At 45.5% G+C, this 17,884-nt stretch overlaps 1 protein-coding gene across 2 annotated transcripts in view; it reads right to left on the minus strand.

Moving 5' to 3' along the window:
• ITGB5 (integrin subunit beta 5) overlaps nt 1-17,884 on the minus strand; it is a 122,436-nt gene that overhangs the window by 94,722 nt on the left and 9,830 nt on the right. For both annotated transcript variants that reach the window (XR_003420718.2, XM_027061057.2), the window contains exons 2-3: nt 16,018-16,103; nt 5,917-6,121 (exon numbers count right to left, since the gene is read on the minus strand). Coding sequence is in view for 1 of the 2 variants with exons in the window: in XM_027061057.2 (XP_026916858.2) it covers nt 5,917-6,121; nt 16,018-16,103 (291 nt within the window). In the remaining variant the exon portion in view is untranslated. The remainder of the gene's footprint in view (nt 1-5,916; nt 6,122-16,017; nt 16,104-17,884) is intronic.

Genomic DNA, 17,884 nt, shown 5'->3' on the forward strand with positions numbered 1-17,884 from the left:
TTGGCAGTTCCTCAAAAAGTTAAACACAGAATTACCATATGACCCAGAAATTCTTCTCCTAGCACTGTACTCAAGATTACTGAAAACACATGTCCAAACAAAAACTTGTGCATGAATTTTTACAGTAGCATTAGTCATGACTGCCCCAAAGTGAAAACAGCCCCAGTATTCATCAGCTAAAATGTGGTATATCTATACAGACCCAATGGAATATTATCTGGCCATGAAAAGGAAGGAAGGAAGTGATAAATGCTACAACATCGATGAATCTTGAAGATATTTTGCAAAGTGAAAGAAGCCAGACATAAAATGCCATATACCATATGATTTATATATAATGTCCAGAATAGGGACACCTGGGTGACTCTGTTGGTTGAGTGTCCCACTCTTGATTTCAGCTCAGGTCATGATTCCAGGGTCATGGGATTCAGCCCTGCATCAGACTCAGTGCTGAGCATGGAGCCTACTTAGGATTCTCTCTCTCCCCCTTTGTCCTCTCTCCCCAACTCATGCTCTTCCTCTCTCTCCAAATTAAAAGAAAGAAAGAAAGAAAGAAAGAAAGAAAGAAAGAAAGAAAGAAAGAAAGAGAGAACAATGTCCAGAATAAGCAAAAACATAGAAATAGGAAGTAGATTGGAGGCTGCCAGGACCTACGTGACAGGGAGGGAAAAGATAAGGAGGGTATGTTAATGCATATAGGGTTTCTTTTTGAGGTAAGGAAAGTATTCTGGAATGAGACAGTGGTGATGGTTGCACAAGGTTGCAAATATACTACAAACCACTGAATTATACACTTTAAAAAAAATTTTTTTTAATGTTTTTTATTTTGGAAAGAGAGACACAGCATGAGCCAGGGAGGGGTAGAGAGAGAGGGAGACACAGAATCTGAAGCAGGTTCCAGGCTCTGAGATGTCAGCACAGAGCCCGACGCAGGCTCGAATCCACAAACCACGAGATCATGACCTGAGCCGAAGTCAGACACTTAACCGATTGAGACACCCAGGCACTCCTGAACTGTATACTTTAAAATGGTGACTTGGGCACCCAGCTGGTTCACTCAGAAAAGCGTGCAACTCTTGATATCACGGTTGTGAGTTCAAGCTCCCTGTTAGGTGTACAGATTATTTAAAAAACCAAATATGCTTTAAAAATTATTTAAAAACATAAAAATAAGATAATAAAATTGTGACTTCTACAGTATGGGAATCACGTTTTAATGGAAGGAAGGAAGGAAGGAAGGAAGGAAGGAAGGAAGGAAGGAAGGAAGGAAGGAAGGAAGAAAGAAAGAAAGAAAAAGAAAAGCAAAACAAAAAGTTCTGTATAGAGGGAAATTTTCCTTTCTTTTCCCCAGGCTTCCCCTGGAACAACAACTCACTCATACTATACCAAGGCTTGCCTTCGATTAGTCTGGTATAAGGCTGGCAAAGGGTTACACTTCACTCAGCAAATATCTATGTGAGGGAGGAGACAAAAAAGCATTTCTAAAAATAAATAATGGAAAAAATCACTATATCTCAAGGGCTTCTCCAGAGTCAGGGGGTGATTAACTTAGGTTAACTATGCACTTGGTAAACTGAATGTCACTGACTACAACATAGCATTCTCTACCTCCATCAAATAAATAAATATCTGGGGCCTGCCTGTCCTTCTCTTTAAAAATATTAAAATGTTCAAGATTTTAAGAGGCTTCATTGGCTTCAGGTGTTTCTACATTTCATAAATATATTTACAAGGTTCTCGACCTTTAGGAATTCATATTTTCATCAGATCTCCTCCAAGTGTTCATCTCTATAGACAAACATCCTCACAGTTTGGGTATACCTTAACTGGGCAGCCGGTCCCTCCATCACCTTGACCTCCCAGAAATGGGCTCTCCATCACCACATACACAATCAGGCCCATCCACAGCACCCACAAAATGATTTTGTCTTGAAAAACGGATCGGGGCACCTGGATGGCTCAGTCAGTTGAGCGTCCAACTCTTGGTTTTGGCTTGGGTCATGATCTCATGGTTCGTGGGTTCGAGCCCCACGGTGGGCTCTGTGCTGACAGTGCATGGAGCCTGTTTGGTATTCTGTCTGTCTCTGTCCCTCCCTTGCTTGCTTTCTGTGTCTCTCTCAAAATAAATAAAGTTTGGGGCCCCTGGGTAGCTCAGTTGTTTAAGTGTCCGACTTCGGCTCAGATCATAATCTCGCAGTTTGTGACTTCGAGCCTGCATCGAGCTCTGTAATGACAGCTCAGGGCCTGGAGCCTGCTTCAAATTCTGTGTCTCCTTCTCTCTCTGCCCCTCCCCCACTTGTGCTGTCTCTCTCTCTCTCTCTCAAAAATAAATAAATGTAAAAACAATTTTTTAAATAAAAAAATAAAGTTTAAAAAAATCAAAAAATATAAATAAACAAAAAAATAGATAAAGGATCACGCTTTCCATTTTATTTCCAACACCAGAAACTGTATCACAATGCTTAGCATGAGATGAGACTCTACCCAGACTGCTAACATCAGTAACCTCAACTAACCCCAGCACTAATCCCTGGCAATCCAGCAGGGCCCCATACACCCTTTTTTTGTTCATTTCTGAGACAGTTCAGTAGGCAAAATAATGCATTTCTTAAATATGTGATGACTTGGAATTCTAACAACAAGCATATTAGAATAAGACTTCTTTCTTCTTTAACTGAGCATACATTATGCTTTGTGCATAAATCAGTGCTGTGCATAAATATACTGCCAAGAAAACTTTGCCCAAGGAGGCTACCTTCACTCAAATCACTTCTTTAACTCCTCTTTGAGAGCTGCTGAAAAGCCAGTCGGTAAGTCAAGTCAAACAACAGTTTCTCTGCCTCACAGTCATACCTTAACTCTGATTTTAAGAAGGAGAATTAAAACTATAACATCTCTGGCTTTGTGTGACTTCCAACTCCTTCCTAAACTAAATCTACCCTGAAGAATAAGGATTTGCCACCTTGAAAGAAAATACTTCTTAGAAAACCATGGGCTCTGAGAGCAATTCTAAATGACAAGTTGCAAAAATATAAGTTAAAAACCTCCCTTGTTGGTGACCCTGAAACTATAAACTGGTTTGGAGGTATGAATTTTGTTCTTTGTTAATTACTGAAGACAGTACATGATTATAAATACATTATAAGTATATGAAAAATATGAACACAAGAATAGAGACAGGATCTAGTAAAAATGAAAAATAATATTGCATTAAAGTAGATTCTTCAAGAATTTCCTTTAAGTTACTGTTATACTATAATTAAATAAAAAAGAAGACACATCATTCACATTAATGGCCAGCCACTTTACCCTACACAGTGTTCTAATATCTTAATAGTCTACCACAATTCCTACATCCCCTTCTGGGTCACAGCCCCTGACTCTGAGCCTGTCTTCACATAAGGAGATGAGTTATTTTAACCCAGAGCACATCACCAAATAGCTACCCACATAAAGGCTCAGCTGACTCTTCTCTACACTGGCACACAGCTCTGCCAGAGCTCCCTTCCTTCTCTCTCTCAGCATGGTATCTCACCAAACACAAAAAGCCTAAGTGTCACTTACAGTGGACTCATAAAAATAGCAACCTCAACTAATCCCCACACTAATTCCTGTGATCTGGTAGTGTGTGCCTCTCTAAGTAGCAGGGCCACATACACCCTTATTTTGTTTCGTATTTCCAAGACCATTCAAGAGGCAGAACAAAACAATTCTTAACCATAGGATGTCAGCAACAAGAGCAAGCATAACCAAGTGCTTATGATGGCAGTGCTGGGCTAAAACCAATTGAGACACAGAGAGTCACTATTCAAACCCAGACCTGACCGACTCCAGAATTGACACCTTTGGCCACTACTCTTTGAAAATAATGCTAATTTTAGGGGCGGCGGGGTGGCTCAGTTGGTTAAGCCTCCGACTTCGGCTCAGGTCATGATCTCATGGTTTACGGGTTCGAGCCCCGTGTCGGGCTCTGTGCTGACAGCTCGAAGCCTGGAGCCTGCTTCAGATTCTATGTCTCCTTCTCTCTCTGCCCCTTCCCCCCTCACACTCATCTCTCTCTCCTTCAAAAATAAACAAACATCAAAAAAAATTTTTTAAGGGGCGCCTGGGTGGCTCAGTCAGTTGAGGGACTGACTTCGGCTCAGGTCATGATCTCACAGTTTGTGGGTTCAAGCCTCACGTCGGGCTCTATGCTGTGACAGCTCAGAGCCTGGAGCCTGCTTCTGATTCTGTGTCTCCCTTTCTCTCTGCCCCTCCCCCACTCATGCTCTGTCTCTCTCTGTCTCAGAAATAAACATTAAAAAAAATATTTTTTTTTAAAGAAAATAATGCTGATTTTAACTTTTTAAAGTGTATTCAGGGGCGCCTGGGTGGCTCAGTCGGTTAAGCATTCAACAGCAGTTCAAGTCATGATCTCATGGTTTGTGGGTTCGAGCCCCGTGTCGGGCTCTGTGCTGACAGCTCAGAGCCTGGAGCCTGCTTCAGATTCTGTATCTCCCTCTCTCTCTGCCCCTGCCCCACTTGTGCCGCCCCCCTCAAAAATAAATAAACACAAAAAAAATTTTTTAGGTGTGTCTACACAAAAAGTCTCATTTGTGACAAAGACCTTGAGATGCTAAGGGAAGGGCTAACCTGTCCATGCCCTCTGAGCTAGGGACAGAACCAGAGCTAGGGACAGAACCAGAGCTGGAACCCGGGATGGCCAACCACATCCATGATTCTTGCCACTGGCTCCAAGCAACTCTGAGGTCTACATAAACCCTCTGGAAATAGTTATTGCCAATGGTTTTTTAGGCAATGACATAGAAGAAAAGGCTAAAACTCAAAGGAATTTGGAAATAAGCTATCTTCTCTTGATAATGTGGTATTTCCTAATTTAGACACATGCATATCTACTCTTTGACATCATAACAATTCTAATATGTAGAATAATATATAACAAAAGTGATGAACTAGAAAAAACAGCAGTTTTACAGTCACAAAGACCTGGAGCTGACTCAGAGACCATTTCTAATTGGGAGACCTTGAGTGGGTCGCCCTTCATGTGTAAAATGGTATTAGCTACCTTAGAGTCGGCCAGGTATTCAGCACACAGCAGGTATGCAAAATCTGTTAGTTTCTTCACATCACCATCAATTCTAGGGCTTGCAGGGGCTCTAGGGTCGTAAGACAAAACACCTCTACTCTGAAAGTCTGTCCCTTCAGAATGCCATGGACTCAAATGGAATTTGCTGACAAGAAAACATACTTTTTCCTGGAAGCAGCACTTTCCTGAGAAACTTGCATTCACTAGGGAGTAAACCGGCCAGTATCCTCCCATAAAATGCAATAACGCTATTTATAATAGCTGAAAAGTGGAAGCAACTCGAGTGTCCACGGATGAACAGACAAACAATGCAGCATACATGTATGAGGGAGTTTCAACTGGCCTTAAAAAGGAAGCAGATTCTGACACCTGCTACAACATGGATGAACCCTGAAGACATTTTCTGGGTAAAACAAGCCTGACACAGAAGGAAAACTACTGTATGAGTCTACTCATATGGGGCACCTAGAGGAGCACCTATAGTGGTGGCTTCCAGGGGCGAGAGTGAGGGTACAATTGAGAATTCGTGTTTAATGGGCAGTGTTTCAGGTTGGGGTAATGAAAAGTTCTGGAAACGGATGGTGGTGCTACTTAGACAACTTGGTGCATGAATGTACTTAATGCCACTGAACTATATACTTTAAAATGGCTAAAATGCTAAATTTTCTGCAATTAAAAAAACAGCAAAGCTACCCATCTGTCCACGGGGGCCTTGGACTCCGCTTCCTGGGGTCTGGGCCACACCTTGCCATTTCCCTCTATCAGCTCTGCTCTCAGCCTGCCTGGGCTGGGTTTCTCATTATTAACACGTCCCATCCGAGGGCACTCACCGGGCCGCAGGCTCAGGGCAACCTGCTGGGGCGTCATCTGAATGACATCCGAACTCGTGGGACTGGAGCCCTTGCTGCTGAGAGGCAGGCTTCGCAGGACCCGGGTGCTGCTGGCTGGGCTCTCAAACTCGCCTCCGCAGCCGTTTTTGACCAGGTTTGCCTCCAAGTCACACCGGGAGGTGACTGAGCGCAGGCTGCCGAAGTCCTAGGTGCAGAGACAGAGGAGGAGAGAGCACACGGTGGTCAGGCTGTCTTTCCAGAGCACCTCAGCTGGCAGACCCATCACCATCTCGTGGACCTGAAACCCTCTGCACTCCATTTTTATCGTCTGAAAGCGGTAAAAGTGACAGCATAGACCCCAATATGCCTCACCGAGGATTACAAGAGTTGAAGTACTGGATATGACCGCACTTTGTAAACTGTAAATGCATAATGAAACTGTTTCATTTCACTGTTCCTTTAATGGTCAAAATTCGCCTGAAAAAATGCATGTGTCTACATGATTAGCGGGGGGGGGGGGGGGGGGGGGGGGAAGTAACTGGTCAGTTACACAACTGAAAAATTTTGAAAGATGCTATATAAATGGACAAGTAGTCATTCAGGCAATGAAGAGGTAACTTTTGAGCCGTCCACTCATCTACTGTGCAGGCCCTGTACATTCTGCACAGTCATTCTGTTAGACAACATGGCAACGAACACAGTGCCCTTTGACCCAGCGGTCCACTCCTAGGAATTTATCACAAGAAATCAATCAGAAGGGGAAACTCTATAAGAAGATATATACTGCAGCGTTATTTAGAATAGCATGATCTTATAAACCTAAATCCCCAAATGATAAGAAAAACATGGTATATGATCTCCAAACACAGTCATTCAAAACTATGAAGACTAAATCAGAAAATAAAATCATATCTGCATTGGGATTCAAAACTAAAGTTTTTTTTTAATTAAGGATAGTTGAGGCATTAGAGCGACTAAAATTATATTTTATATTATCTTTACTGTTATTTGAATAATAAACAAGAAAGGTACTTTCTTTTCTTTTTTCTTAAAAATTTTTTAATGTTTGTTTATTTTTGAGAGAGAGAGAGAAAGTGTGAGCGGGCAAGGGATAGAAAGAGAAGGGGACACAGAATCCGAAGCAGGCTCCAGGCTCTGAGCTGTCAACACAGAGACCGACGCAGGGCTCGAGCTCATGAACCATGAGATCATGACCTGAGCTGAAGACAGACGCTTAACTGACTGAGCCACCCAGGCGCCCCGACACTTTCTTTTCTTAAGCTGGATTTAGGAGAAGGTTGTGTATCAGATTGACCCAACCTTATCTGGGCATCAGGAGTTCAGGCCACTCACTTTAAAATGAAATAATATACTCTGTTATAAAATATGGTACTTATAAGTATTCATCATTTTGCAGTAAGGGGATTTTCAACAGCAAAGTAAACCCAAGATTCTCTCTGAACATCCTTTCACTGATGGATGTAGAAAATAAGATCACCTCCACCAGCTGGCTGAATGCCAGTACTCGATTAGATAATCCTTGTAATAGCTAGAGGAGTTACAATGCTGATCTCTTCCCCTCCCCTCTGTAACATTTTGTCAGAGAGCCTCAGATGATTCAAGTGTCCTGACTGTTGTGTTAAGAGCCAGACTGCTGGGAGAAGCACAGACACTCGGAGGACTCGCCGTTTGTTCATCATGGTCCAGGATGCCCCAGGACTAGCCAATGCCTATTAGAGCCTTCACAAGGTTCAAGACCAAGAAGTCAAGAACAATTTGCAGTGTTTTTATATAAGTAAAACCAGATGTGTTGTTCTGGGCCTCTGTGATTTTGTTGGTGTTTTTTGTTTCATAATTGATTTTTTTTTTTTTTTTTTTTTTTTGTATATTGAACCCCTGGGATCTTGCCTGTCAACCTCAGGGCTGGTACTGTAAGTATAAGTGGCTCCAGACACTTGTGGAACAGGTGAGAAAAATAATGATTCCAGCTAAAACTAATTATCCTTGAAATTATACAGGATTTCAAAGCTAGGCTTTCCAAACTGGGTTCCACATGGCCAAGTTCGTCTCTGATGTAGACATTCTAATGAAGCAGTACAAAAGCAAAGGGATGGGGGGAAGGGAGAGGTCTGCAGTCCTGAGCTGTCTGCAGCGGAGGTCTAATTGGCTGTCCAGAGCTGGAAGGGCTCGGGGGCTCGCCTGCTCAGAGCCTACTTGGCGAGAATTTCTGAACTTCTTGCTGACATACTAGGCCTTGCTGCCAGCTCCTCCAATTCTGACGAGCTGGTCGTGCTTGGCCCAGTTCTGATTGTCAAGGTACACCGTCTTGAGCTGTCCAGGGCAAAACTCTGCCATCAGGTTGGCAATGAAAGAAAGCATCTTTGGTATCCCCAGAGTGACAGGGAGCCCTGACATCCCTCCCATTGGTCTGGAGCAGCTTGCAGTCTAAAACAGACTAGGTTACAGAGCCAACGTGCTTCCTGCAGGAGGTGGTTGCATGATTCCTAGTCCATAGCCTTGGCGATTCATTTCAGCTTGGCCATCGAGATCATGCCCTACAGCCCAGACACCAGCATTAGCAGTGAACTTCACCCAAGCTTCCTAGTCATCCTGCTCAAAAGATTTTTGACAGACACTACCAGCCCTTGATGGAGAACTTGTACAGGGCCACCTGCTGGCCAGGGAAGATGCACCTGCTAGGATCATCAGCCGACTTAATTAGAGTCCAGGTCATCCTTCCTAGACCTGACGGCCACACCTGTGCCAATACAGCCTTCTCTGTGTGTCTGGCTTTCCCAACGGTACTCTAGCGGCTCTGAGGCCTCTTTAATCTCTAGGATGTTAGGGGCAATGCTCTCTTCATTCCCCTCACTGGTAGCAGCTTATGTCTCCTTAATAATATTCTTCGAGGTTGTGGTAAACCTTCACTACAATGCACGTGGCTTCCCGGAAGTTTGCTGTGCAGCCAAGGGAGGGCCACTGACCTTTGTATTGTCACCTGGTTGCCAGTATGAGAACTACCAATGACCATATTAAAACCGCAACTCGTGGGGCAGCTGGCTGGTTCAGCTGGTGGAGCATGTGACTCTTGATCTAGGGATCGTGAGTTCAAGCCCCACATCGGACATACAGCTTACTATAAAAACAAAACAAAACAAAACTCTCAAGGTGACTTCAGTAGTGCCAACCAAGTCAGAAATGGGACACTACAGAGAGCCCCCTTCTCAGCACACAGCCAGGGACACCCTACAACGGCATCTACACCAAATTTAGACTTAGTCTCAGTGACCTCCACCTCTATCATCAGTTTGTCAACCTTCTCCTATTTCACAAAGTTCAGTGTCTTGTTATTTGGGGCAGGCCCAATGGTTTCACTGATGTGTTCAACAGCCTTTGAGACATCTTTACCTATTATTTGAGCCTTGTCATTGTCCCAGGGCTCTAAGGCCTCAAGGACACCACCTGAGGCACCTCTGAGCTTAGCAGGTCTGAAGCACCTTTTAAGAGTAAGGCAGCTCCCTCAGTGGTGGGATTCCCAGAGTAGTTGAAGGTTCATCTGGCACAGTCTTCCGAAAATAGCCAAGACTAATTTCCAGCCATAGGTTCTTGCTGGTCAAGCAAAGGACAGAGTGCTGCAGGCCCAACAGGAGTGCTGACCCCACAAGCCCAGGTGAGTCTCCTCTATTCCTGAACTCCTTTCTAGATAGTTTAATTTTGAATGAAAACAGATGCATATTTAAAGACAAGGACCTAGGGGCGCCTGGGTGGCTCAGTCAGTTAAGCATCCAACTCTTGATTTCTGCTCAGGTCATGATCTCACGGTTCATGGGATCGAGCCCCTGCATTGGTATCCACAATGGCAGAGCAGAGCCTGCTTGGGATTCTCTCTCTCCCTCTTTCTCTGCCCCTCCCTTGCTCATGTGCGCTCTCTCAAAATAAATAAATAATCAAATTAGTTAATTAATTAATTTAAAAAACAAAATAAACACAGGGACCTAAAACCACAGAGATCAGGGGCATACACTGTAGTGGTTATAACCTTCCAGATATGCAAGCATTATAAATAAAAGGAAATGTCTCAATATCTCCATTTTAGGCTTCAATTCTGTGAATGCAGATGCCCCAAACTATAAACCCCTGGAGGAAAGAAAGACTCATGATTGAGAAAAATCTTCCTCACGTGAATGACATCCTGCTATCTGATGTGTTAAGAGTCTTCAGATCCCAGAGGCCGGATATTTGGAACCTCTCCAGGTGTCAGAATACAGCGAGTTCCAAGGGGAATGGCCTTCAGATGCACCACCTGGTGTTAGCCCCTCCTCTCTATGCGTGAGGAATCAGAGGCCCACATGCCAAAGTTCATGCCAAACTTCACCCAAGAAATTCAAGTCCATCCGGCCTCAGCTGCCTGGACCGCAGTGCTCTTTGCATCACCGACCTTCCATCTCAAACAAGGCCATGGCTGAATTCTGCAGCAAGAAACTAACTCTGGGTCCCCGGATGCCATCCCTCTGAATTTAATACTTCCTTGCTGCCCCCAAGGCAGAGATCTTCCTGCCATCTATCAAACTTGGAGGATAAATATTCTCTCTTATGCAGAAAAACAGGTACGGAAGGAGAGTGGGGACTTCATCTCAACTTGGAAAAATGGAAACTAGTTTCAGGAAGGGCTTCTAATTGGGCACAGCTCAACTGTTGCAGGTGCTCCCGATGCTGGATGCTAAAAGTTTCACTTCATGGAGGAAGCATCTGTCCGTGGTCTCCAGAAACACATCCATCAACCCTCCAAGGACTCATAAAAGGAAACTGCATTACAGGCAAACTTCCAAAAGAAGCAACAGAATGGGAACAGGAACTTGAAACATCTTTTATGGCTTTTAGTCACTATGCGGTGATATAAAAAAGAAAAGGGAAGTGTTCCAAATTTAGATCCCTTTTAATTTGCTACCACATTGGCCTTTGCAAGTTGTTTTAACTTGCTCCCTTTCGCTCACTCCATCACCTATCATGTAGAAGATACAGTGAGCTCCACTGTTTGTAACATTGTAACACCTAACTCCCTGAACATTTGGCTCACCAAAATCTCTCTCCCTGCAGTGAAGGCCTGTGCCTGAGTGCGATCAGGTTCATTCAGGTTCTAGTGATTGTGTCATAGCAGTCATTACATTATCTGCACCCCATCCTGCCTACTCTGGCTGAAGGTTGAAACTCTAAGAAGATGTGGGTGGTGGTTTGGGGGAAAGGGTGGATTTTTGTTTGTCTCTGAAACAGCAGGGGTGGGTGAGCTGAGAAACTTGCAGGCCCTGGGAGAAGAGGAACCCAGGCAGGAAAGAGGCAGACAGTCCCAATTTCTGGGATGAAAAGGGAAGAAACAAACTTGTGAATGGGCAGAGAGCCTAGCAGAGAAGTGGGCACAGGTGGGGAGCTGACCACCATCTGAGGCTGGCCTCTTCCCTGGGATATGGCAGGGCCAGGCCAGCCCCTCAGAGCCCGAGTGGATGTGGGGGCAGTGAGGGGAGAGGGTAAGCGATCCAAACCGAAATCTGTGCATGAGCAACACCCTCCCACATGTACCCTCTGCCCCGGGGATGGAGAAATCCCTCCGGCAGCTTTCAGGCGGCTCATTTAATTCACTGAACAAATATTTATGAAGCATCCACAATAGGCCAAGATTATTCCTTTCATGACCACAAAGAGATGCTCTCAAAGAATCTATATTTTATTGTGAGCTGGAGTGAATGCTCATTTTTTTTTCTTCATTTCCTCCTAGCTCAAAGGAAAATACAGGCAATGTCTCATTTATGCCCCAGCCACCATAATTTCCCCAGAAGGTCCGCTTGGCCTGTCTTGTTTCCCAGCTTCTAAAAAGTCCCCTTCCTCATTTTCCTGCACCCGGCCCTATTGACCCTTCATTTCTGCCTCTCCATGTCTACCTCCCCGGCAAAGACCCCTCACCCTGGCCCAGGCTTCCCCAGTCTTCTTCCACGTCCATCCCCATTTCCTCCTATCCAAACACCACAGGCCAGCGGCCTTGCCTCCCTGGTTCTTCTCCTTCTGGCTTCTCAGCAGCCTGCACTGCCGTGGACACAAGGTGCCTCACTGTCATGCCCAACAGACTCCCCACTTCCCCAGTCCTGTATGCAATCCCCTAGCCTATCTTTGTCTCCACTCGCACAAACTCTGCTCTCTCTATCCTCATAGGGAGCCTGGGTGCTTCAGCCCTGTCCACTTCTCCCAAACCACCGTCCTCCTACAAGCTACACTGGCTTCCCTACTTCGAGCACATTCTGCTCATGCACAGGGTCTCCCTGGGCACACAGCTAGGTCCGGTCTCCCAGTTCTCACTGCACGTAGGCAAAGTGATGTGACTGGGTCATAGGCAAGAAAGTGTGTGTAGAAACAATGCAGGCTGCCCGGGGCCTCTGAAAGCGCGCGCACGCGCACACACACACACACACACACACACACACACACACACACACACACCCCCATGCCCTGCAAATTCCTCTTCACAGCTAACTGGGTTGTGAAACTTATAATCTTAGATCAGGGGAAATTTTCCACTAAAAAAAAAAATGACAGACAAAATGGATAATAAGCTGCTGGGGTTTGTTGTGTGTTTCATCCTGTGCAGTACAAAGAGCCCCATAAGTGTTCATGCTGGTTGAGAAGCAGGGGCCATGGAGGTATCACAAAGTATTAGGGGCAGGGGCTGAGGTGTGCAATGGGAACAGGTGAGGACAGGCAGCCTCCTACACTCCTAGTCTAAGAGTACAAAAAAGCCTGGCAATTCTGGTCTTGAAGCCAGAGGGTGAGTCTGAAGCCACCAGTAAACTACATCAGGAAACAAAAACAAGAGGGATGTCTGGTTGGCATCAGTTGGTTGAGCATCCCACTCTTGATTTCAGTTCAGGTCATGCTCTCACAGTTCGTGAGTTCGAGCCCTGTGTCAGGCTCTGTGCTGATAGCACCTGCTTGGGATTCTCTCTCTCCCTCTCTCTCTCAAAATAAATAAATAAACTTTAAAAATTAAGCAAGCAAGCAAGCAAGCAAGCAAAGGCAAGAGAGCAAAAGAGCCAGGTTGACAAGGCCATTCAGGGGGCACCTGGCTGTCTCAGTCAGTAAAGCATGTGACTCTTGATCTTGGGGTTGTGAGTTCGAGCCCCACGTTGGGCATAGTGATTACTTAAAAATAAAATCTTAAAAAAGGAGAGAGAGAGAGAGAGAGAGAGAGAGAGAGGCAATGCAGCAGAACTCTGTAGAGAACCAGAGTGAGGTGCTGAGCAGGAGCTGACCAAGGGCAGACTCAAACTCGATACCTGTGGGAGAATACAGTAATGGGAGGGCAGACTGGGTAGAAGAAGTGCAATTAGGTTACAAGGTTACAAGGTTACAAGGTTACAAGGTTAAATGCAGAGTGAGGATCCCCACCCCACCTCAAGTAAAATAAGAAAGCACGGTGAGTTCAAGAGCAGGGGAGTCTTGATGGACTATGTTCTGAGATTAATCTGTGCTGGCGGGCAACGACAAGGCAGGTGGGTGGATCAGAATCCACCCACACACTGATTAGGGACCTGGCCCTCCCTGGCTGTCCATTAGGCACCAGCCCTCAATGTACATACACATCATACACTCTTGGCCACGCATTACCTCTCTGATGACGTCCCAGGATATATGGTTAAGAAGGCACTCGGCCACACTTACTCTGTCTTGCTAAAGGGCAGAGGCTGATCAAAAACTATTCCTGAACTCTCCAAACTCAGCTCCCTGAAATACACTCAGGCCCCAGGGGCAGTTCGCCCCAAGAAAATGAGGAGTTCTTCAACCAAGACCGAGGCTCCGCCGAAGCACAGGGAACCAGATGGGCTAGAGAGGGAACCCAAGTGTGGCCTGGGACAGTGACATGTTCCTTGAGATAATGTCATTCACTATCAATATTAGGACATCAGACTCGCGGAGGTACTAGCACAAGAGAAGGAAGAAAACCAAAGTAGACCACTGACCCTGGCTTCCAGACCCCACTGCCTACATTTACTAGAAAATGTCACCGACAACAGAAGCAGTTTGCTGGATAATACTCATTCTGTTAATTAGCAGTCCCATTCACAAACCCTCTCACGGCCTGATCTCATTCTACACTCCCAGTTATGCTGGAGGGTGGGAGCTGTCACCTTCGTTTTACATATCAAGAAACTGGGAGGAAATATGGCAAAACTGAGATTTAAACTTTGGTTTTCTAACGACATGTTGTTTAAGCCCACCTCTTTTATCCAATATGAATTTCTGCCAGATTCTTGGCTGAATCTGGAGAGGCCAAGATGAGTAAGACATAGTTTAGATTTTCAAGAAGATGATTTAGTCAGTAACCGGCCTGAAAACAAATTAATAACAATAAAAGGTTATAAGTGCTACCAATGAAGTACAGAATATGGGGAGACAAAGAGGTGGTCATGGCCTGCACGTGCAGATAATCAATAGCAATCCAGTGAAAGCCTTCAGCCAGCATTTATTGAGCAACTACTGTGTGCCAGGTTAACGCTCTGGGTACTGGGGATCCAGCAATGCAGAAAACAGATAAAACCCCTGCCCCAACATTCGGGAAGAGAGAGATAACATTTCCTTGCCAAATGGCGTGGATGGACTGAGGGATGGATAGGTGGACAGATGTGTCTGGGAAAACCATGAAAGTCTTCATAGAGGAGATGAGTCTTGAACTGACTCTTGAAAACGGGGGAAGACAAATGTTGGTCAGGAAAAGGGGGGAAGCACAGGAGCACGCACAGGAAAAACCATGAGGGTATTCATCAGGCAGGGCTCTCTAGGGATCTTTGGGTAGTTCCCTCTGACCAAAGTGCTGGGGGCAGGCAAGTGATGATGGTGGGGAGGCAGGTGGGGGCCAAGGAACTTGGATTTGTCATGCAAGTCATAGGGTACCAGTGAAAGATTTTAAAGAAATTTCATAATAAACACACCACAATTAAGCACAAACACAATGAAGGTTCATACATTGAGAAGATTTCTTGGGATAAATTTATTGGGATTGGAATCACTTATTTAGTAATCTTACTCTCTACTAAAAAAAAATTCGAGAGGTCACACTTGAGAGGCCGAGTGGCCTCGAGGAAAGAGCTTGGACTCAGAAGTCCAAGAAGGCAGACTGAAACTCAGCTTTGGCACAATGCGTAGTCTTGAAAAAGTCACTTCACCTCTCTGAGCCTTCAATTTTCATCAATAAAATGGTTGTTATTCCCACCTACTTGACAGAGCTGTTGTGAGGGCTGGAGATGCCATGTAAAAGGTGTGCAGTATCTAGCGGGGCTCCCCACACGGCCATCTGTAGCCATCAAAGAGGAAACCAATCCCTAGGCTCTGAGGCTGCATCGTGGTGAAGAAGCATGGCCTCCCAGGAGCCCTCTCTTGTCCTCCTGACAGGCCCCACGCACTGAATTGCAGACACTTAGCCAGTGCGAGATAGCAAGTCTTAGCTTCTTCAAAAAATAACCTTAACAGGGTGCTTGTGCAAAGAGGGTCCGTGCCCTGTGCTTCTGACAATAGTTTTGACAAGTGATCCAGAAATGTCCTTCAAGAGAGGAATTTTAGAAATTGATCATTTGCTGATGAGCGCACCAAGCTCTGGTATTTGCATCGCTTTGTGAAAGCAGTATGCCTAACATCTTTCTGAACTTATAACCCTTCTTACAGGGTGGGAAGAAACAGCAACCATTATTTTTAACTATTCCATAAAGGCTGACTCATAACACTCATCCTCAGACGAGCCCCATGAAGATGACTGGCCTCCACCAACATGCCACCCACCCCTGTAGGTTCTGAACTGTCACACAACAACTCACTTCACATGCTCACATCTCTTACCAAAGAGCAGAAAACCATACGAGGGTCATAACTGGCTTCCCCACAAGGGGAAGGAAGGCCCTGTTTTCCTAAAACAGGGTGAAAACACTCAACACGACCTGAAGACCCATGTTATAAATGCCCTAGAAAAAAAGAGGAAGACGCAGTCTGCAGAATTTTCTGCACAGTCAACTTGCGAGCCGTGGGGTAGCCTGCCCCTTCTTCCCCACCCCCACCCCGGCCACATACCTCTTTGAAGCACCAGGCACATTTCGGGTGGATTAACAGACATTCTTCACACGAGGTGGCACTTCCACTAGTGCATATGTTAAGACCTTCAAAGAAAGATAAAGATGCACCAATTAGTTCCAGGCCATAAACCTGATTGACGAGGCTTTTGTATGGGGTGGGGGGAGGGGTCACTTCCTTTTTTAACAGGGAGCCTGGGTAAGGCTGAAGGGTACAGGCCCCAGTGCTAATCGCAGGTTAAGGCTCATTGGCCGTGCCCTGAACGCTGTGACAGTTTTTGAAGCGCTCACCGAGCGTGCCCACTAGCGTGAGCAACTCCCATTACTTCTGCTGGATCCCCGTGGATTTCCAGCCCCATCACACAGGAGGGCCTCCCTCACCGAAGGGCTCATTACACTCAGTCCACCCAAAATGACAAAAAGAAATTGTACCATAAAAGGAAAGAAAAAAGAAGAGGGGCACCTGGCTGGCTCGGTGGGAAGCGCTTCTAACTCTTGATCTCAGGGCTGTAAGTTCGAGCCTCACGTTGACCAGAGAGAGGACTTAAAAATAAAATCCTTATTAAAAAGAAAAAAGAGGGGCACCTGGGTGGCTCAGTCAGTTAAGCATCTGACTCTTGGTTTCAGCTCAGGTCATGATGTCATGATTCACGAGTTCGAGCCTTACATCTGGCTCTGCGCTGGCAGTGGGGAGCCTGCTTAGGATTCTCTCTCTCCCTCTCTTTCTCTGCCCTTCCCCCACTCACTCTTACTCTCTCTCTGAAATTAATTAATTAATGGGTTAAGATAAAATCCATTAATTCAGTATACCTACTAGTAGGTCAAATAAGAAAAACCACAGCATCACCTCACTGGGTAATAAAAAGGCATTTGACCAAATTCAAAACCCATCCTGATTAAAAAAAAAAAAAAAATCAGAAACTAAGATTAGAAGGAGATTTCTTTATCATCGTAAAGCTTACTTATTTCAAACCAAGACCAGTCCCTTCTCTCCCATTAATCTGGGGAGGGGTCTCCTGAGGGGGGTGCTAAACTGCAGTGGTGAAGTTAAATTCGCTGCCCCCTCAATTCCCTACCCCACACCTGCACCCACCCTTCTTCAACCTTGCGAACCTTGAAACTTATCATTCTTTTCTTTTCCTTCTTCTCAGAAACATCAAGGACACAGTTCTTTTGACCGAGAGGAGAGGATATTGGTATTTCTCTGAATGAACATGGCTCTCTGTTCAGCCCTCATAGCACTAAGGACCCACTAGTCTCTTCTGGTCATTGCCCTGAATTCCAAGAAGAGAGAATGTCCCCTGAACTGATGGAAAAAAGAGAAACCCAGGGCCACCAGCCCTAGAAAGAAGGGTCCAAACTGTAAGGGGAAAAACAGCCGGAAAAGATTAAAAGGGAGAGTGGAGGGGGAAAATATAGGGAACTCCATGAAATACCATAAAAACAACTATTGTAAGACCTCTTGAAACCCTAGCATTTCCCCAATTTGCTAGTTTTAACTCCCTGCTTCTCCTTTGCCACTAGCAGTAAAACAACAGAAATCGACACAGGGAGCTGCACTTAGTCACCACGAGGGACACTAAAGGGAACAAATACCATGTGGGATTAGAATGGCCACCGGGGTGGAAGGGAGGAGACCCTAGCAGGACCAGAGATGCTGGGAAGAAAGGAGGAAGGGCTTTGGAGGCCCAGAGAGAGTAAAGTCAGATGCTTTCCCCCAGCTCGATGCTGCACTCTGGGCTCCTGGGCACCACCAGCCGCCTTGCTGAGCCCCTGCCACACCCACAGAGCTGGGGGACTCCAATCTCACTGCCAGACCTGCAACAGGACCTCCTGGGTGCAAGCCCTGGACTCAGAACACATTTCGC

This window comes from Acinonyx jubatus, chromosome C2 (genome assembly GCF_027475565.1).
Source record: "Acinonyx jubatus isolate Ajub_Pintada_27869175 chromosome C2, VMU_Ajub_asm_v1.0, whole genome shotgun sequence".
In the NCBI taxonomy this organism is placed as follows: domain Eukaryota; kingdom Metazoa; phylum Chordata; class Mammalia; order Carnivora; family Felidae; genus Acinonyx; species Acinonyx jubatus.